Genomic DNA, 20,694 nt, shown 5'->3' with positions numbered 1-20,694 from the left:
CCAAGGGAACTGCGCCCTCTGCCAATGGTAGCCCTCCCCCTGTTCTCCCAAACCCCACCCCCTCCAGCTCCGCCTCCAACCGCGGCCTGGGGGTGGGGCCGGAAGGAAGGCCTCTCTACTGGCTGGACTTTCGAACCGCCCATAAAACTGGGCAGGATGCGCTGTCCTCGCTTGGCGCCTTGGGGCCCCGCCCCAGAAAACGCGCCAGGCATGTTTCTCAGGCCATTTATTGATCCTAGCGGCCCCGCACCTGCGAGAGCCAACAGTCGCCCCCCGCCGAGGGAAGTTTCCGGGCCTCGCTGTGCTGTCGGTTATCAGTGTCTTGAGGTCCTGTAGGCCATGGTTGGAGAGCGCTTCCTCCACGCCTCAGCCCTCTTCCCCCATTTGTCTGTTACGGTCTGGAACGTGACTCAGCGCAAGCCAGCCCTGGTGTCTGAATGTAAAAGCTCAGAATGCTTTTCCAGAGCACCTCCCCTTCAGCATTGGAGTTTAAGGTGTGTGAAAAAGGATACCATTAATTAAAGTCCGACAAGATCAGCCCACGTGCTAACTTTTTACCTGCTCTTTCTGCACTTTTCAAGAGCAGGAGCAACAATGGTGAGGTCAAAGACCTACCTCCCTGCACACTCCACCTAACCTCATGACCTCATGTGGCTAGCTAAGTTTAGCTATCCACCCATAGCTAAACCAACTATAACTCCAACCTAACAGTGGCAAGTAAGAGGCCAGGGGAGAAACTGGGACGCTCACAATTCCAGGGGCTTTGGAGTTCTTTAAGCTTAAAACGTGGCCAACATCCCTGGGTTGCCACCCAATTCCCCAAAGCAGTAGATTCTCCCCCACAGGAGGAGTGGTTAACAATGGACTGGGCCTTCCTCCCCAAGGCTCACACCAGGGTCCCGTTCTTGCTGTCATAGCGAGGTGTGGCCTGGGGGAAGCGAAGGGTCGCATACTCTGTAGCGTCTTCTAAATGCACTTGTTTCACTTCCCAGGAATGGGGACGGCTGCACACTTGAATGTCAGCATAATGTAAGTTGCTGTCTTCCCACATGAGGCCGGGACTCCTCTCTTGAGACCCTTGCTGCTGTAACACCCGCTCATACGTGTGTCCTGTTGTTTCATGGCCCTGCGAGGAATGGATAGCATTAAAAGAGATTCATGGCTTGGTTTTGCCCCTCACCTCCAATGCAGGGGCAGGTCGACTGATGTCCCTTCGCTTTGCTCCTTTGAGGGGCAGAGGAGGACAGACAGAACCAGCGAATTCTACAGGTGACTGAAATGTGTCTGTTGCAGGACAAAAGAGCTGGCTACTGGGATCCCATGTCCGAGCAGCCCCGGAGAGGGGACAGAGGCCTGTCATTACCTTTGGGCCATTCTGCTGCAGCTGTCGTGGCTGTGGCTTCAGTGTCCGTCTTGCTTGGCTTCCTGAAGGGAAGAAATCCAACTTAAATTCATTCTCTCTTCCCTGTCTCTGTTGAGACTGCCTTTTCAACTCACTATTAAACTATCACGGCAGGCTTCCGTCTAATCTCCCTGCCTCCATTCTCACTTCTTTCATGTCTACTAGTCCTAAATCCAAACTCCTTAGCAGGGTTTACAATCTGGCCCTTTCAAAATCTGGCCATATTATCTTCCATCGTCATTTTTCACTAGCCCCTAACACAGTTCAACATGAGAACCCATTATGTGCCAAGCTCTGTGCCATGTTGTGGTGGTAGAAGGATGAGTAAGCTGTTTCCTCTACCTCAGGGGGCTTACAGCCTGCTAGGAAAGACAAATAAATAAAAATAAGTAAACAGACTTACAATGCAAGATGGTAAGTGCTTAGCTACACCAATCAGTCACTTTGAATCAAGTCAGTCTCTCTTTTCTTTTTTTTTCATGAGCTGATTTATCTGCCTAAAACACCGTCTTCTCCCTCTTCTGCTGACTTATGAACTTTGCTTTTATTTATTTATTTAGAGACAGAGTCTTGCTCTGTTGCCTAGGCTGGAGTGCAGTGGCACGATCTCGACTCACTGCAACCTCCACCTCCCGGGTTCAAACAATTCTTGTGCCTCGGCCTCCCAAGTAGCTGGTACTACAGGCACACACCACCATGCCCCGCTAATTTTTCTCTTTTTAGTAGAGATGGGGTTTCACCATGTTGGCCAGGCTGGTCCCAAACTCCTGACCTAAAGTGATCCGCCCCCCTTGGCCTCCCAAAGTGCTGGGATTACAGACGTTGAGCTACTACGCCCAGTCCTTTGCTATTATTTCTTTGACATTTTGACATCAGTGTCTTCTCTCATTCTCCCACAGCATGAGTGCACATCTGTTATAGCACCAGTAGATGATATTACAACTGTTTGTTTATATGAATTTATCTCTTACATTTGATTTTCAGCTCTTCCAGAGCTGAGATCATGTGTCTTTCCTCTTGTGCCTCTCTGCCTCCTTGGGACCCACACAGGTCCTCACATACAATATAAGTGCTGAGTAAATATTTGCTAGATGAATGAAAGAATGAGCAACCAACCCTGCCACTCTGAAATAATGGAAAGAATAAGATCCAGAGGTTCAGAGCTAGTCTTCAACATAGCAACCTGGATTCTCTTTTCTCTTTGGTGTGCTGTCTCCCTTTATCCTTTCATTCCTTTTCTACCCTTCTGCCCTTTCCAAAGATGACAGTTCTATTGCCTTCTCTAATTTGCCTCCCCTAGATTCTTCCCCCAGCTCCAAAGTTACCTGTTTTCTTTTTCTTCTGGAAAGTTGATGGGCAGCTCCTGTGATAGGAAAAACAGATCACCCATGTGCAAGAAGCCCTGGCCTCTGCCCTCCCTCCATCATCATTTGCTCTGTGGTCTCCTTAACATTCTGATGACCTTCTCCTACCTCCCTCTGACAGATTCACCCTGAGCCAGGTTCAAAGCATTAGTCAAGGGTACCACACCTCTCCCACATGGATGGTTCTGGAAGGTGGAGTAGTACAACTGACATAACCAGACCCAAAATACAGCCTCAGGCAACCAGGCACTACATGCCAGGGATGTATCTGGCTTGAGAGCTATTCTGGGATTGTCTAACAGGCTAATTCCCAGCAGAGGGTGAGGGAAACTTGCCAAATGATGGAATATTCTTGGATCCAGAGACCCTCTTGCCTCTTCTTCAGTGCTTTTTTTTTTTTTTCCCTGGGGTCTTTGCCAATCTGGGACTTTTATTCTGGGAGCCCTGGAAGCTGCCCAAACCAGGGCTAACTAATTACAGCCCCTTAAGGCCCTTTCTTAACAAGTGACCTCCCTCCCTGCTTCCTTGTCCTTGTTTTCAATTAACAGAGAAAGTGAGAGATGTTTAACCTTTAGCATCCTTTAGAGAACTTTGTCTACAGAACAGGGAGCACTGAATTTGGTGAGTGACTCAGCTATCCTGCCCTCACTGTAGGGCAGACCTCTTATATTTATTTCTGAGCCCCTAGGGTCCCCAATGGCGCCCGTGTGTCTACGTGATTGTTAACTGTTTGATGCCAGAGAGACAACACTGTCTGAGGAAATAGGCTACATAGTTTGGGGCTTACTCCGGATTCTTTTTCTTGTTTTCTTGCTAGTATATTTCCAGCTCTTCCCAGAGCCAACCCTGTTTGTCTGTCTGATCTCTCATCTCCTGGGAAGTTTCCTTCTTTGCTAATTGGAGAGGGTGAGAGAGAGAAGACTGACGTCCAAATCATGAGGACTAAAGTCAGGATTTTTCCTCGCACATTTGACAGAGGTTTCTGTTTCGATGTGACTTTTGGTTTTGCTACAGCTTGCTCAGTTGACAGCAGTTGAGTCTCCAGCCAAACTCTACCGGTGGTTCAGAAGAAAAACTACTTCTGTGTTTTTCTACTTCTTCTGCCACTTCAGCTCTTGCTGTATGTTACCGCTGCTCAGTCAGCCTTATCCTAAGAACGAGATAATCTTCTAATTCTTTACCACTTGTTACTACTCTTTACCTACTTATGTTTATTTAAATGGATAGAGAAAATATTAATCCTAAAAGACATAGACTAGGGCTATCCAATGTTAGTGAACAGAGCCTCTTCTCAAGTTAGATATTGTGCAATGCCAGGACACAACCCAAATGGAGTGAGTATTCATTTAGATTCACAGGTGATGGGATTTTATTTTTAGATTTAAGGATACTAAGTGGGCATTCTTCTACAGTAGTAATAGGAATAAAAATTTGTGCAATCCTCCTAGAATGCAACTGGCAAAGTATAAAAAGCCTTAAACATAAATGTGTATGCCCTCTGATGTTAGCAATTCCATATCCTAAGAAATAATTATACATGTACAAATATGGATATTCATTATAACATTATTTAAATTGCAAAAAATAGGAAATACTCTGAAGGTCCATGATTTGGTAACTGACTAAATAAATGGCATATCCAATTAATGAAATATATGTAGCCATGTCATAAAGAATGTTGGAAGAACACCGAACATCATGGAAAATTTTACTCTTTATTAAGTTAGTAAAAAGATATGTTTTGGAATAAAAACTGTGCACATTTAAAAAATATATGGAAATACACTAAAATGTTCCCATCATCTCTGGGTGCTTATATTTATGGTTGCTTTTTATTTTCTGCTCTTTGCAGAAGTTAAATTTTCTGCAATGAATGATTATTACCTTTGTAATCAGAAACAATAACAACAAAGAATATTTTAAAATAAAAATATCTTCAATTGCCATAATATCTTTAAGCCTCTGGAGGTTTATTGAGATAACAAAAAATAGAGAACAAAGTTTTATTCAATCCTACTAGTATTTTAAGAGGAAAAAAAGATTTTGGTTGGACTGTTTGGTATAGTGTTTCTAGAACGGACTCTGGAGTCAGACTGATGAGGTCAGACTAGCTGTGAGACCTTCAGCAAATTTTTAACCTCTCTGGGCTTCTGTTTTCTTATTAATAAAATGAGTATGATAGGCCGGGTGAGGTGGCTCACACCTGTAATGCCAACACTTTGGGAAACCAAGGCGAGCGATCATTTGAGGTCAGGAGTTCAAGACCAGCCTGGCCAACAGGTGAAACCCTGTCTCTACTAAAAATACAAAAATTAGCTGGGCATGGTAGCACGCCTGTAATCCCAGCTACTAGGGAGACTGAGGCACGAGAATCGCTTAAACTTCGGAGGCTAAGGTTGCAGTGAGCCAAGACTGTGCCACTGCACTCCAGACTGGGCGATAAAGCGAGACTCTGTTTAAAAAAAAAAAAAAAAAAAAATGAGTGTGATAATAGAATTCAGACCTCATGGTATTATTGTAAGGATTAAATAAAACAGGAAATATAAAATACTGAGCATGATTCCTAGCATATAATAAGCATCAGTAAAAGTTGACCACTAATGACTATCACCATCAGAGAACTAACCAGTAATGAAAAAAGAATAACACTTGGGAAGAGACAGAATAAAAGAAGCTGTTACATCCCCTTCTCTGGAAGCTTTTCTGTGCTTCTGGATGTCCTGTGTCTATAAGGCATCTCAGAGTTTAAAGGGTGCTTTATTTTTTCAATCCTGACATTCCAGGAAACACATATTTTTGTTCCCGTTTTACAGATGGGTCAACTAACGCCCTTTTTTACTAACTTAATGAAGAGTAAAATTTTCCATGATATTAGGTGTTCTTCCAACATTCTTTATGAAGTGGCTACATATTTTCCATTAATTGGATATGCCATGTATTTAGACAGTTACCAAATGTTGGACCTTCAGGGTATTTCTTACTCAACAAGGCAGGGACCAAATGTCCTTTTATTACTATGTCTTCTGTGTCTATCACTGTGCCTGTAGTACATGTCCAATAAACATTGTTTAATAAATGAATGGATAAATGAATGAGTAGTAGGGCAGGACTTGAATCCAATGTACTACTCCAAAACCTATGTGTTTTCCAATGCACTTCACTTGTCTATCTACATATAATGGTGCTTTATTTATAACATGACATCCTCAAGATCTGCCCCAAGCATAGAAGGCAGTAGACAGGATAAAACCAGGACCAGGAATTTATGGCATGGCAGTGATGAAAATTCTGTGAAAGAACAGTAACAGGGCCACAGATAATTTATTATGAGGTTCTCACATACAGTATATCCTTTGCTCTTCAAAATAAGCCTGTGATCTACACAATGTAGGATGTATTATCTATATTTTACATGTGAGGATGAATACAGAGAAATTAAGGGACTTATTACCTATGGTCACATAGTAAATAAGTGTGAAAGTCATACTCAGATATTCCATGGATATTCTTCTTTTTCCTATTCTGCCCTTTTATTTTTATTTTCATTTTTGAGGCAGGGTCTCTCTGTCACCCAGACTGGAGAGCAGATCATGGTTCATTGCAGCCTCGATCCCCAGGGCTCAGATGATCCTCCTGCCTCAGCCTCCCAAGTACGTGGGATTACAAGCGTGCACCACCACACCTAGCTAATTTTTTTTTTTTTTAGACGGAGTTTTGCTCTTATTTCCCAGGCTGGAGTGCAGTGGTGCGATCTCAGCTCACTGCAATCTCTGCCTCCAGGGTTCAAGCGATTCTCCTGCCTCAGCCTCCCGAGTAGCTGGAATTACAGGCATGTGCCACCATGCCCGGCTAATGTTTTGTATTTTTAGTAGAGACGGAGTTTCTCCATGTTGGTCAGGCTGGTCTGAAACTCCTGGCCGCAGGTGATCTGCCTGCCTTGGCCTCCCAAAGTGCTGGGATTACAGGCGTGAGCCACTGTGCCCGGCCACACCTAGCTAATTTTTAATTTTTTTTGTAGAGATGGGACCACCCCTATGTTGCCCAGGCTGGTCTCAAACTCCTTTTTTTTTTTTTTTTTTGAGACATAGTCTCGCTCTGTTGCCCAGTCTGGACTGCAGTGGCACAATCTTGGCTCACTGCAACCTCTGTCTCCCAAGCTTAAGGGATTCTCATGCCTGAGCTTCTCGAGTAGCTTAGATTACAGGCATGTGCCACCATGCCTGGCTAATTTTTTTTTTTATTTTTAGTATTTATTTATTTAGTATATATTTAGTATTTTTTATTTTTAGTAGAGATGGTGTTTTGCCATGTTGTCCAGGCTGGTCTTGAACTTCTGGCCTCAAGTCATCCACCTGCTTCAGCCTCCCAAAGTGCTACAATTACAGGTGTGAGTCACCGCATCCAACCACTTCTGCCCTTTATTGAGCTTTACTTTTTATTTTATTTTATTTTATTTTATTTTATTTTAATTTCTGGAGTCTTGCTCTGTCACCCAGGCTGGAGTGCAGTGGTGTGATCTCGGCTCACTGCAAGCTCCACCTCCTGGGTTCAAGTGATTCTCCTGCCTCAGCCTTCCAAGTAGCTTGGACTACAGGCACCCGCCACCATGCCCAGCTAATTTTTTGTATTTTCAGTAGAGATGGGGTTTCACCGCGTTAGCCAGGATGGTCTCAATCTCCTGACCTTGTGATCTGCCTGCCTTGGCCTCCCAAAGTGCTGGGATCACAGGCGTGAGCCACCGCGCCCGACACTTCTGCCCTTTTAAATTAACATTGTTTCAAAGTTGACTTGCTTGGTCTGAGAGGCAATATTATGCAGGGGTTCAAAAGGTGGCCTTTGAAGTCAGGTGGGCCTCTTGGAAGTCAGGTTGGAATCTTGGTTTACTTGTTTACCAGCCATGTGACCTTAGGCAAGTTAGTTAACTTCTCTGAGCTTCAGTTTCTCAGCTGACTGTAAAATAGGAGGAGGGGCAAAACCATTTACCCTATAAAGTACTGGAAAAATTAAATGAGACTGTAAAATGCCTGGCACATAGAAAGCTCTCAAATGCTACAATTATTACTCTCATCTGGGGAAGAAAGGGAGAGAAGGGAAAACGGAGGAAGAGGACACAGAAAAACAATGCCGGTTCAATATTCCTGCCCTGCTCTGGCCATTCTGCAGACAGCTAGCTTGGCTCTGTTTTTTGTTGTTGTTTTTGAGACAGTCTCGCTCTGTCGCCAGGCTGGAGTGCAGTGGCGCGATCTCGGCTCACTGCAACCTCTGCCTTCCGGGTTCAAGCGATTCTCCTGCCTCAGCCTCCCGAGTAGCTGGGACTACAGGCGCGCGCCACCACGCCCAGCTAATTTTTGTATTTTTAGTAGAGACGGGGTTTCACCATTTTGGCTAGGATAGTCTCGATCTCCTGACCTCGTGATCCGTCCGCCTTGGCCTCCCAAAGTGCTGGGATTACAGGCGTGAGCCACCGCGCCCGGCCACTTGGCTCTGTTTTCTAAGGTCTCCTGAAAGGAGGTGCTGCTCTGGTGTTGGAACAAGGAGGTACCAGGCAAAGAAAGGTGGCAGTGGGAGGCTGGCAGACAACTATCTCCAGGTGCTCTGATTTTCGGGGGCTCTACATCCACCAATAGAGATAGATGTTCCCCTCTGCCCTTCCACCCTACTCACCAGCTTCCTCCGCAGCAGACCCGGTTTCCCATGGCGCTCTGTCTCCAAGGGAGCCCAGCTGTTTTTATGCATCAAGAGGCTTGTGCATTTCCGGGTTCCTGGTTGAGCTTTCCGCCGCAGCTCCCGGAGTCTGTGTCAGTGTCAGATTTCAACCTAGCAGGTTGGACTTTTGAAGCCACCTGCTGGAATGATTCCCAGGTGACTGTGTTCCCAGGCAAAGGATAGAACAACACAGGGGCTCCAGGTGAGAGCTATCTCAACTTCAGGATTTGAAGCGTTTTTTGATGAAGCCATGAACTTGAGCTTCAAGCTTCAATAAAAAGAAACCTGAGATAGAAAAGGGCTCTCGGTTTCCTTAGGAAATGCTTCTCCATTACATCCCTCTGTCTTTGAAATACATCCTCTATAATAGATGAATGCCTAATGTAATAGTTTGCTCAGCACCACTCTGGTTTAACTGAGTTTCACTTTCGTGGCAATTAGTACCAGTTTCTTTTCTTTCTTTTTTTTTTTTGAGACGGAGTGTCGCTCTGTCGCCCAGGCTGGAGTGCAGTGGCCAGATCTCAGCTCACTGCAAGCTCCACCTCCCAGGTTTACGCCATTCTCCTGCCTCAGCCTCCCGAGTAGCTGGGACTACAGGCGCCCGCCACTTCGCCCGGCTAGTACTGTTTAGTAGAGACGGGGTTTCACCGTGTTAGCCAGGATGGTCTCTATCTCCTGACCTCGTGATCGGCCTGTCTCGGCCTCCCAAAGTGCTGGGATTACAGGCTTGAGCCACCGCACCCGGCAGTACCAGTTTCTTATTATCTTTGTCCAGAATCTGGGTTGGGATACTGGAGTCTCTTGGAAACTTAAGTTCGGGAAAATGAGTTCCTCATATAGTCTCCCTAGATCTTTGAAATCTACGTGGGCAAATCACTTAACCTTTATAGGGTCTAAGTTTCCAGGGCTGTGAAATTAAAAAAACTGAATCTAATCCCCTTTCTGGTATAAAATCAGATGATTCTATGATCGGGATGGCCTCAGCACTTCTTAACCACTCACTTCCCTATCCACAGTTCAGAGCTACTGATTCTCCACTTACCCTCAACTCTGCTTCTCCTTCCAGTAACCCAAAGTTTGACTCACCCCACACTCACCAGTTAGAAAATATGGGCTCTAGGAGAATCCGTTGAAACCCATCATTCTTGTCTTCAGTCCTCTCACCCCATTTTTAGTGTTTTCCTCGGATGCCTGGTTATTTGTGTATCCTTTAAGTGGATGTTCAGGGCCCACCACTCAGCTCTGCACTCCACAGAGAATACCCTGGACTTTGAACTCCTCTTATGAAACATGGGTAAGAGTGACAATCTTACAGGATTGTGGTGAAAAATAAAGCTCTAGTGCAGGGCCTGGCATATGGGACACGCTCAGTAAGAGTTAGGTATTGTTGTTGTTGTTGTTATTACAAAGCATATTATTTTCTTTCTTTCTTTAATTTTTAAAGAGCGTCTTAATCTGTCACCCAGGCTGGAGTTGAGTGGCTAGCTCACTGCAACCTCAAACTCCTAGGCTCAAGAGATTCTTGCCCCTCAGCGTCTCAAGTAGCTGGGACTACAGGTTCACACCACTGTGCCTAGCTAATTAAAAGAAAAAAAAATCTTTTTAGAGACAGGGTCTTTTTCTTGTTGTTGTTGTTAACTAATGTGAGATGGGGTCTTGTTATATGGACCAGGCTGGTCTCGAACTCCTGGCCTCAAGCAATCCTACCATCTCAGCCTCCTAAGTGCTGGGATTACAGGTGTGAGGCACCACACCTGGCCAAGATAGGGTCTTGCTATGTTGCCCCTGCTGGTCCTGAAGTTCTGGCCTCAAGTGACCCTGCCACCACGCCTGGTTCCCACATTTCACTTTCTTTTCTTGTGCCCTAATCATTGCACTATTTCATGGCTATGCTTCTTCCGTGCAATCCATTCTGTATTCTACTCTACCATTAACTGTATCCTTTTCATCCTGTTACCCACTCCTTCTCCTCCCAGTTCAAAAGCCATTAATGATTTCCTATCACCTACAGGATACAGTTCAAACTGCTTAGCCTGGCACTCAAAGCCCCCCATAATCTGGTTCCTTTTTAGCCACCCCTTCTGTAATGTTTTAAAAAGCACCTAAGCAGCTGGGTTTACACAGTGGCTTGGCTCAGGCCTGTAATCCCACTGCTTTGGGAGACTGAGGCAAGAGGATCACTTGAGCCCAAGAGTTCAATCAGCTTGGGCAATATAGCAACAACCCATCATCTCTACAAAGTATAAAAACTGAAAAATTAGCCAGGTGTGGTGATGTGTGCCTGTAGTCCCAGCTACTCAGAAGGCGAGGTGGGAGGATTGAACAAGAGAGGTTGAGGGTGCAGTGAGATGTGATCACGCCACTGCACTCCAGCCTGGGCGACAGAGTGAAACTGTCTCTATAAAAAAAAAAAAGAAGAAGAAAAGAAAAGGAAATCACCTAAGGGAACTCCAAAGAAATCCATAGAGCAATAGACCATTGTGGTAGCCAGAAAACCTGATATGCCTAAAGCAGCATTAATAGAAGCCTGAAGTGATAAACAAGGATATTGATTATTCCACTGAAGTCTGTACCAGTCAATCCATGACTGGAATAACAATTTTAGGCCTAGATGTTGAAATTCAAGTTACGTTATCAAAAGGCAGTATGTTCAAAATAAAGTTAATGGGTAATATGTGATGTGGAAAGTGCTATATGATATGGTTGAAAGAACAAGGCATGGCCAGGTGTCGTGGTTCACGCCTGTAACCCCAACATGTTGGGAGGCCGAGGTGGGCAGATTGCTTGAGGCCAGAAGTTCAAGACTAGCCTGGGCAACATGTCAAAACCCAGTCTCTACAAAACAATACAAAAAATTAGCCCGGTGTTGTGGTGAGAGGATTGCTTGAGCCAGGGAGGAGGAGGTTGCAGTGAGGGGAGATGACACCACTGCACATTCAGCCTGGGTGACAGACAGAGACCTTGCCTCAAAAAAAAAAAAAAAAAAAAAAGACCTAGGCATGTTTAGCTGGGAAAGGGAAGCCTCAGGAAGACAGGATGGTTATCTTTAAATATCAGAAGGATTTTCAAGTGAAAAAAACATTGCATTTGTTTTTCAGAGAAGTTACTGAAATGCAGATTTTGATTCAACAAAATCAAAGGAATTTATAACGGTTAAGTCAGTTAAGACCAAAAAGAAAATGGAGGGCCAGGTACAGTGGCTCATACCTGTAATCCCAGCACTGTGGCAGGCCAAGGCTAGAGGACTGCTTGAGTCCAGGAGTTCAAGACCAGCCTGGACAACAAAGCGAGATCTCGTCTCTGGAAAAAGTAAAAAATTAGCCAGGCGTGGTGGCACACACCTGTAGTCCTAGCTACTCAGGAGGCTGAGGCAGGAGGATTGCTTGAGCAAGGGAGGTTGAGGCTGCAGTGAGCCATGATCATGCCACTGCACTCCAGCCTGAGCAACAGAATGAGACCCTGTCTAAAAAAGAAAAGAAAGAACATGGAACAGGCTACTGTGGGAAGTTCTAAGTTGTCTGTTATTCAGAATGTCCCAGCATAAGTTGATTAATAACCTTAAAAGAATTTGAATGGAGTGGGGATTTGGACTAAATCAGAAGTTTTCAAATTTTTTTATAGCTGAGAAACCCCTTCCCTTAAATAAAGCTCAGTTACAAAACATATCAATGTGAAGTTATTCCGGTTGAAGTCTAAGTGGAATCCTTTTCTTATTATTTTTCTTCTCAACTAGATTCCAGAAAGTTGACAATAAAAGCTAATAGTTTTTATATTTACAATATATATCCCCCATGGTGTATTACATGAGGTTTGATAAATATTTATTGAATGAATGAATGAACAATTAAATATATCAAATGTTATTTCTCTGGGGCATGCTTTCATTTTCAATAGACAGCAATCTTTCAACCAGAAGTTGAATTCCTCAGGTGAGTTCTGTTATCCTGGAGGTCCACAGATCCCTAAGACAGATGTATAAATGGGTCTGAAGAGTTGTGGGAACCTATTCAAATTGTATTGCCAAATTTGGGAGCATATGTATTTTTCTGGTAAGAGCAGCTATAGCTTTTGTCAGATTTTCAGAAGGGTCTATAACTCCAAAAAGTTAAGAAACAACCACTTAATTTAATACAATTTAATGTTTTTGAGGCAGGGTCTCACTGTGTCACCCAGGCTGGAGTGCAGTGGTGCAATCTCAGCTCACTGCAGCTTCAACCTCCCCAGCTCATCCTCCCACCTCAGCCTCACAAGTAGCTGGGACTACAGGCATGCACCACCATGGCTGGCTAATTTTTATTTTTTTGTAGAGACAAAGGTTTCACTCTGTTGCCCAGACTGATCTCTTACTCTTGGGCTCAAGTGATCCTCCTGCCTCGGCCTCCCAAAGTACTGGGATTACAGGTGTGAGCTGCTGCACCCAGCCAAGAAACAACTACTTTAATGGAAGAATTGTAGGTATCTACCACAGCCTAATAAAATAAGTATTTGGAGGCAGGAAGGTCGTTTTGGACACCTACCCCAAATCACATAGCTGGACGGTCTCTTGATTGCAGAGAATAACTGAGGGGACAGACCCTCAGGCTTTCCTGAATACACCATACCCCCCAGAGGACGGGAAGGTAATGGGGTTCCATGATAATTGGAGAGGCTTTGTGTCTGTGCCCCTGTGTATGCATATTCAGGCTCTCAAAATCAGTGACCATTTCAGTGGATGGACCTTAGTATATGAAAACAAAGTATTTACTACAGGGCTTTAGGCAACTCTCATCAGCCAAAAACCATTTTCCCAGCCCTTACCCAAAAAGGGCCAGACAGTCTGGAGACCTTTGTTTTTGTGTCTCTAATCACCAGCTCAGACAGTGCCCTCTGGGCTGTTTGGATGGCATATCCCTTTTCCCTCCCAGGATCACTCTCTCTTTTGTTGCATTGTGAGAAAATTACGGCTAGGAATTTGATCTGGAGCCAGAGTCAGCTTCCGGGTGTGATCTCAGTATCCAAGTGCGAGCTCAGGGTCCTATGACGTTGGGCACATCAAACTGAGGAACTTTTTGACTAGCTGGCTATGACCTCCTCCCTCCCTCCCCATCCCAGCTTCCCGGCCACAGAATAGGGAGCAGCACAAACAAGGCCCTGAGATTTGGGTTTATTCAGCTCCACCCAAAACTAAACCAAGGCTATGACACGTCCCATGGGACCAAACCATACATTGTGGACCATGCACTTTTCCTTTCCCCCAAGGATGCTGCTACCTCTGGAGTGGTGGGCAGCTGCCCATATCACCATGGGAGGTAGAGAGGGATTTGCTGGGTGCTGGGTCTGTGGCAATCAGGGCTCAACTATGGCTGCCTCCTCCTCTTCCTCTGGATCAGGAGGCGCAGGGAGCAGGGAGATGTAGACCTCATTGACCTCTGTGTCCAAATGTCGGCCACCCCGAGGCGCTTCCAGGTTTAAGATGCCATCATGGGAGAGAGCAGCTCGGACCCGCCAGGGGTCGACATCAGCAGGCAGGACATAGGTGCGGCAGAATTCTCGGGACACGAAGCCGTGGCGGTCCAGGCGCTGGGGGTGCCGGGCAGACACCTCCAGCAGGTTATCCACAGTCCTCACAGTCACCTCGTCTGGGGTAAAGTGGCTCACATCCAGAAATGCCTGGAACTTGCCCTCACTGAGCCTAAGCTCGGAGGCCCCTGCCCTGCTGCCCTCCCCAGCTGGGGCGGCCCGAGGCCGGACATAGTAGCCATGGTAGAGTGTGGGGGTCAGGATCTCTTCTGGCAGGAGGCCTAAGGGGCAGAGAGAAGGCAAGAGGCAGGATGAGGGAGGATGAGGCTGGCACAGGGGCGAAATGGGAAATCTGGAGAGGAGGGATTGGGAAGAGCAAGAGGGGAGTCAGGAGGAGTAGGGAACGGGAGGGAGGCCACACAGTAGCTAGGAGGAGAAGGCAGCTGGGAAGAGGGGAAAGAGAACGGAGAACGGAAAGGAAAGTGAGGAGGAGGAGAAGCGGGGGGAGGAGGAGGCACCAAATGGCCTGGGTAGATAGAAGGGGGGCAAGGAGGCACACCCAGGCGGGCAAAGGGCAGGTATCAGCACTGCAAGCACCAAGTGTGTCTTGAGGTCAGCAGGAACGGGAAAGAGCTCTGCTTGGAGGGGATGAGGGGGAGTCTGGGGTGGGGGGTGGCTGGTCCCAGGAGATCAGTTAAGCCCAGAGTGGGGTGGAGGCCAGTAACGTTGGGAGGTCAGCCCAGAATTTCAGGGGGTGGGGGTGGGAGGCAAGGGGGTGGCGTCTGTGCCATACCTTCTCCGAAGCGCTGCTCACCCAGGCGGCTCGGGTTGGCAAATTCGTACTCAGCGGTGGCTGGGTGGGCATGTGGCACTGAGCGGCCCGACATGGCTGCAGATGCAGCGGGAGCCCTGGTCCGAGGTGCAGCCCCAACAGGCGCAGCGCGACCCCTCCAGCTGCCCGGAGAGCCAGGGCTTGATAGGAGGTGGGGGCGGGGTCGACACCACCCAAAATAGTGCCGAGCCTCTGGGGGGGAGGGGCGGGGAGTGGGAGCCCTGAGTGAGAGCAACGAGGGTGTGACCAGCGCCACCCGGACCCCTAGTCCCCTCCCCCGCACACTCTTCAGCTGTTGCAGGGGGCCTGAGAGGACAGCTGAGGGTCCTGGTTGGGAACGAGCTGGGAAGGGGGAGCTGGTGGTGCCTGGGGCATGAAGACGCCTCGCTGAGACCCTCACAAACGGTTTGCACGTTTCCACACCTCATTTTCTCCTCCTTGGTGGCCGGCACTGTGCACCCAATTCCTAAAGCACTCCTGGATTTAATGTTCTGAGAGCCACATAGGCTGAAAGATGCAAGAAATCTTTCTGCTCTTTTTTCAGGGAGTGGGGTCTTTCTGCCCAGATGTCGGAGTCCTCTCCTAAACCCAGGTCAACCCAGGGCAGGAGGCAGATGGCTGGTACTGACATGTTGACCATCACTGCTCTCTTCCAAGGACTCACAAAGAGTTAATGTCCCTGGGGCCCAGCCTAGGAAGATTCCAGTCCCTGCCCAGGCCCAAGATAGTTGCTGGCCTGATTCCCCTGGCATTCAGGACTGGGGAGGAGGAGGAGGAGGAGGGGCACACTCCACCGCCTGCCCCCCCACCCGCCCGCGTGCCTGCTTGGGATTCCTGACTCTGTACCAGCTTCAGAGAACTGGGGTGGGGGTGGGTGCCATTGGGTGTGTACAGAAAGCTAGTGAAACAAGACCATGACAAGTCACTGGCTGGCTCAGATGTGTTTGTGTTTCTCTTTTCTTAGCTCAGTGAGTACTGGGTATGTGTCACACTGCCAAATCCCCAATCACAAGTCTCCATGAACCGGCGGTGAGCTAGGATAATAAAACCCCTGACATCACCATTCCAGAAGCTTCACAAGACTGCATATATAAGGGGCTGGCTGTAGCTGCAGCTGAAGGAGCTGACCAGCCAGCTGACCCCTCACACTCACCTAGCCACCATGGACATCGCCATCCACCACCCCTGGATCCGCCGCCCCTTCTTTCCTTTCCACTCCCCCAGCCGCCTCTTTGACCAGTTCTTCGGAGAGCACCTGTTGGAGTCTGATCTTTTCCCGACGTCTACTTCCCTGAGCCCCTTCTACCTTCGGCCACCCTCCTTCCTGCGGGCACCCAGCTGGTTTGACACTGGACTCTCAGAGGTGAGTCTCCCCACTGCTAGGATGGGAGAGTCCTTACTGGAACCTCCTGTAAACTTCTCCATCCATTTTCCTCTCCTTTCTTGCCTAAACCATTTTAGGCACATGTGTATCCAAATGTGAAGAAAAATGAGGAGGTTGCTGGTGCCTCCCTCCCCCGTCACCTGTTTCTACTTGATGGTCCTCTGTATCCCATTTATTACATTTTTTCATGCACTGTCAAGTTCATTATCTGTCCCCTAACTTCTCTGCAGGGTACCCCTTTCTGGTTTGGTTCATAACAATCTGCAGGGAAAGAGCTGCCTTCAAACTCCTTTGCTCATCTCTTCTAACACCATGGACTCTTGACCAGTTTTACCATCTCAGGTGTCAGAGCCAGGAGAGAGCCCTGCCTCATCCTGAGCTGTTCACCCTCATGGGTATTTTCTGCCTTTTTATTCCCTCTTCTGTGACTTTCTGGGTTTCTCAGGGCTGTGACAGGGCATTGGCCTGGGTCCATCCAAGCCTTATGAGGAAACAATATAGGGACCCCGACTTGTCCTAAGAGGGTGACAGAACAGGGTGAACATATAAGGTTGACAGAAGCTGTAACAGATAACACTCTGGTTTAAAAATATTCGAGTGTGAGTAAACAGGAGCTGAGTGGGCAAGGGCTTTGGAAGGACAAGCAGGACCAGCAGAACATTCCAGATTGGGTGGGTGGAAAACTGGCAAAGAGACCTGAGCCAGAAGAAGAGGCCTTTGTCTCACAGACAAACCACAAAGCCAGGCATTGGAGCCAGAGAGGCAGCAGATGCCAGGCCTGCACCCATCCTTGCGACTGGTCCCCTGGGTGATCTGTCTTCTTCTCTGTCCCTGTAAATAAAGTTTGGGTCTGATCACCATGAGCCTTAGGTATCACTGTGGTGGCTCCCTGAAGCAGAGAGCCATGTTTATTTAAAAAGGGGATATTTTAAAGCAGAAAAGAGAAGGATGAATTACCTGGACAGAAAGCAACTCCGCAGAATAAGACAGCACCCGTATAATCAGTACTTTTGCCATCTTTCTCCTGTCCCATTCCCTTACCTTGCTATTTCTAGATGCGCCTGGAGAAGGACAGGTTCTCTGTCAACCTGGATGTGAAGCACTTCTCCCCAGAGGAACTCAAAGTTAAGGTGTTGGGAGATGTGATTGAGGTGCATGGCAAACATGAAGAGCGCCAGGTATGTAGCTTGGTTTTTGTTTTTGTTTTCTGCTCATTCATTCAGTGTATACTGTAATAGTCTAGGTAGTGCTATCAGCTTTGGAGGCTGGCTACATTCCAGTCCCAAGCTATAACAGTCTAGATCAGGGGTTACAAATCAATGTCTAGAAGACTAAGTTAGGGATAGACCTATTGCTGTTGTTACTGTTGTTACAGCCAGAGATGTGGTCTTTGTTTGATTGGATCACCTTAGATGGGATGATGGGATGTTGATGCCCCATGTAAGCCAGAGGTTCTGAATCTTGGCCACATTAGAATCACCAGGGGAACTTTCAAAAAACCTAATGCTCAGGCATACTCCAGACCAATTAAATCAGAATTTTTAGGGGTGGGACCCAGGCATCAACATTTTTTAAGGTAATTCTAATCTACAGTCAAGGTTGAGGACCACTGACTTAGGTATAGGGCTGTCAGACACCTAGTTGCTTTGCATAATTACATTAACTACAGGTACCTGAAAGGCACTTGAGTTGGGAATTCTCTTTTAGCTGTGCAAGAATCCATGTCTCTTCTTTAGTCCATCTTAATGCTGAACTACTTGGTTTGTCTAAATTTCAGAGCTGTGCTCAGTCTTTAATCCCCAATAGCCCATGCGGAAATCAGCTAATGAGAGCCTGTTTGGCTACATGCTTGAGAGTCAGCAGGCATACGGGTTAAGGTCATCTACTCTTTGGGGGAATTCTGACGAATGGAACAGCTTCTCATGACTTTGTAAGAGGGCTTTAAAATTCCTTCTCACCAATTAACGATAGCTCAGCGATAGCTCAGAACCTGTGCGTCAACCAGTACAGTTTATCCTTAGTAATGTCCTCAGGCTGTTTCAATTTTGCTCATATGATTTAGGTTTGGGTCATAGTCTCCTTGGATGGAGTCATTTTTTCCCCCCCAGCAGCAGTCCTATTGTTCTGGAACCTTCTGGGACATTCCTGAAGAGTCAGGACAATTTCAGGGCTTCCTCAGGGACACAGATTCTAAATGAGATTCCAAATTCTGTAGGCCTAGTCGACATTATCTAAACCTTTGGGAAATACCCCTAAACATATCTATGCCTCAGGGTTTGAAAAATAAGTGTTGCACTGTTTCAGACTTCTCAGATTCTCACTGGTAGGAGTGACTACCTAGGTAACTTCATCTTAGCCACAACCCTGAAACAAAGCACTGTTTATTTTTCCTATGTTGTCATGGCATTTGGTCTCACCTAAGGGGAAATCAGGATGCCTGAGTTCTGGGCAGGTGATAGTAGTTCATATTCTTATCTCTCTGCCTCTTTCCTCATTCTTTTGGGTTAGGATGAACATGGTTTCATCTCCAGGGAGTTCCACAGGAAATACCGGGTCCCAGCTGATGTGGACCCTCTCACCATTACTTCATCCCTGTCGTCTGATGGGGTCCTCACTGTGAATGGACCAAGGAAACAGGTCTCTGGCCCTGAGCGCACCATTCCCATCACCCGTGAAGAGAAGCCTGCTGTCACTGCAGCCCCCAAGAAATAGATGCCCTTTCTTGAATTGCATTTTTTAAAACAAGAAAGTTTCCCCGCCAGTGAATGAAAGTCTTGTGACTAGTGCTGAAGCTTAATGCTAAGGGCAGGCCCAGATTATCAAGCTAATAAAATATCATTCAGCAACAGATAACTGTCTTGTGTTTGAATATTCCACACACTTTCAAATAAATGTACGGATACCACAGATCTATTTATGATTGCATTATGATTTAGAGGGCTCCAAGGATTTTAGAGTCAGAATGACTGGCTCCACCATTTACTAATGGTATAAATTTAGGCAAGTTGCTTAACCTTTCTGGTCTTCAGGTTTTCCATTTATAACATGGGTTACTGAGTTGTACAGAGCTATTATAGGAAGTAAATTAAGGAGAAGAAGCAGGAAAAGCCCCTGGCAGAGTTCAAGGAATATTAGTTACTCTGTCTCTGCCCTCTTTGATTTTAGCCCTCAGTTTAAAGGACTGGAACACATCTGAATGAACTCTGGATAATGCTACATAAAAGGCCTTACTGCATCTCTAAAATTAATTACATCACCAGGGAAGACATGGTGACCCTAATATTGTTTGACATTTTCCTATTGATAAGCATTGCCTTAAGCTGATTTACAAGGGCAATAAGCAGGACTTGGGTGATTATCACCTAACAAGCTCTGAGGTATAGGCTAAATCAGTGGCCCCCAACCTTTTTGGGAGCAGGGACTGGTTTTGTGGAAGACAATTATTCCCGTGGCCCCGGGGGAGCAGGGGATGGTTTCGGGATGATTCAAGCATTAGATTCTCATAAGCAGTACACAGCTAGATCTCTCACATGTGCGGTTCACAATAGGATTCATGCTCATATGAGAATGTAATGCCACCACTGATCTGACAGGAGAAGAAGCTCAGCTTCACTCACCTCCTGCTGTGCAGCCTATTTCCTAATAGGCCACAGGCCAGTACCAGTCCATGGCCTAGGGGTTGGGGACCCCTAGTCTAAATTATCGAGCAAACACCTACTAACCTAAGGGCAGGAAATATCCAATTCAATGACCTACTACATAACAGTTAAGTTTTAGAATTACAATTAATAACCAATCAATAAGTGGTTCTGTTATTTAGCTTAAAGACATACCACTGTACAAAAAATCCCCCCCAAAAGAAAAACAACCCTCCATTTCATTTCTGTGGGTCTGGACAAAACTTCTGATTCACTTGATAAATAGGACTGCTGTAGGTGATCTGGTATGAATGTTTATTGACAACTCTTATTTTTTCTTTAGCAGCTTCCAGCTAATTTCTGATTTGCAAAATCAGAAATCAGTTTGGGGACTGACCAGGGTTTTGAAATATTCTACGTGAAACAATTGCCTAAATTTTTTTTATGACATAGAGGGGAACAAAACACACTGGGGCCTATCGGAGGATGGAAGGTGAGAGAAGGGTGAGAATCAGGAAAAATACCTAATGGATACTAGGCTTAATACCTGGGTTATGAAATAATCTTTATAACAAACCCCCATAACACACATTTACCTATGTAACAAAATAAAGGAAAAAAAAGATCACAATGAGATACCACTGCGCCTCTATTAGAATGACTAAAATGAAAAATTGACTATACCAAGTAAAACAAAAAATATAAATAAATGGAAACTTAACAATAAAAAAAAAATTTAATGATGCAGGGGTATGGAGCTAGGACAATATAAATTGCAAATCTATACAGGTTCAAAAATGCGTTCTCTTAAAAAACAACTTCCTAATAGTCTGAAATACTGTGATCTAGTCGGAAGTTTACAGCCAATT

The 20,694-nt window shown here is 46.1% G+C and overlaps 3 protein-coding genes across 5 annotated transcripts; 1 reads left to right on the top strand and 2 right to left on the bottom strand.

Annotated features, from left to right (window-relative positions):
* Nucleotides 1–210: 210 nt before the first annotated feature.
* On the bottom strand, nt 211–8,558 carry LOC105501015 (chromosome unknown open reading frame, human C11orf52). The gene is made up of 4 exons (XM_011926728.1): nt 8,431–8,558; nt 2,728–2,765; nt 1,364–1,425; nt 211–1,126 (listed from the first exon to the last, which is right to left on the bottom strand). Exons 1-4 carry the CDS (start codon nt 8,460–8,462, stop codon nt 887–889), a joined length of 372 nt encoding a protein of 123 aa, XP_011782118.1. The 5' UTR covers nt 8,463–8,558; the 3' UTR covers nt 211–886.
* On the top strand, nt 3,368–19,037 carry CRYAB (crystallin, alpha B). Of its 3 annotated transcripts, none has more exons than XM_011926733.1 (4): nt 3,368–3,387; nt 15,768–16,166; nt 17,243–17,365; nt 18,696–19,037. In XM_011926733.1, exons 2-4 carry the CDS (start codon nt 15,966–15,968, stop codon nt 18,897–18,899), a joined length of 528 nt encoding a protein of 175 aa, XP_011782123.1. In that variant the 5' UTR covers nt 3,368–3,387; nt 15,768–15,965; the 3' UTR covers nt 18,900–19,037. The 3 variants fall into 3 exon arrangements, with proteins under 3 accessions (XP_011782123.1, XP_011782121.1, XP_011782122.1); XM_011926731.1 differs by lacking the exon at nt 3,368–3,387 and adding an exon at nt 14,222–14,583; XM_011926732.1 differs by lacking the exon at nt 3,368–3,387 and adding an exon at nt 14,476–14,549.
* On the bottom strand, nt 13,600–15,553 carry HSPB2 (heat shock 27kDa protein 2). Its single transcript, XM_011926729.1, has 2 exons — nt 14,765–15,553; nt 13,600–14,252 (listed from the first exon to the last, which is right to left on the bottom strand). Exons 1-2 carry the CDS (start codon nt 14,856–14,858, stop codon nt 13,798–13,800), a joined length of 549 nt encoding a protein of 182 aa, XP_011782119.1. The 5' UTR covers nt 14,859–15,553; the 3' UTR covers nt 13,600–13,797.
* Nucleotides 19,038–20,694: the final 1,657 nt, after the last annotated feature.

This window comes from Colobus angolensis, unplaced genomic scaffold (genome assembly GCF_000951035.1).
Source record: "Colobus angolensis palliatus isolate OR3802 unplaced genomic scaffold, Cang.pa_1.0 Scaffold7, whole genome shotgun sequence".
Taxonomy (NCBI): Eukaryota; Metazoa; Chordata; class Mammalia; order Primates; family Cercopithecidae; genus Colobus; species Colobus angolensis.
Note: the sequence above shows the minus strand (reverse complement) of the source record. Positions and strands in the feature narration are given on the sequence as shown.

What these genes read in the sequence shown, in the direction of transcription:
- CRYAB (XM_011926733.1), top strand. Translation starts at nt 15,966, where the DNA reads ATGGACATCGCCATCCACCACCCCTGGATCCGCCGCCCCTTCTTTCCT. An exon ending in TTGACACTGGACTCTCAGAG is followed by an intron (nt 16,167 to 17,242) that starts GTGAGTCTCCCC and finishes TGCTATTTCTAG; the next exon opens with ATGCGCCTGGAGAAGGACAG. An exon ending in GCAAACATGAAGAGCGCCAG is followed by an intron (nt 17,366 to 18,695) that starts GTATGTAGCTTG and finishes CTTTTGGGTTAG; the next exon opens with GATGAACATGGTTTCATCTC.
- HSPB2 (XM_011926729.1), bottom strand. Translation starts at nt 14,858, where the DNA reads ATGTCGGGCCGCTCAGTGCCACATGCCCACCCAGCCACCGCTGAGTAC. An exon ending in TGAGCAGCGCTTCGGAGAAG is followed by an intron (nt 14,253 to 14,764) that starts GTATGGCACAGA and finishes TCTGCCCCTTAG; the next exon opens with GCCTCCTGCCAGAAGAGATC.
- LOC105501015 (XM_011926728.1), bottom strand. Translation starts at nt 8,462, where the DNA reads ATGGGAAACCGGGTCTGCTGCGGAGGAAGCTG. An exon ending in GTCTGCTGCGGAGGAAGCTG is followed by an intron (nt 2,766 to 8,430) that starts GTGAGTAGGGTG and finishes TTCCTATCACAG; the next exon opens with GAGCTGCCCATCAACTTTCC. An exon ending in TGCAGCAGAATGGCCCAAAG is followed by an intron (nt 1,127 to 1,363) that starts GTAATGACAGGC and finishes CATTCCTCGCAG; the next exon opens with GGCCATGAAACAACAGGACA.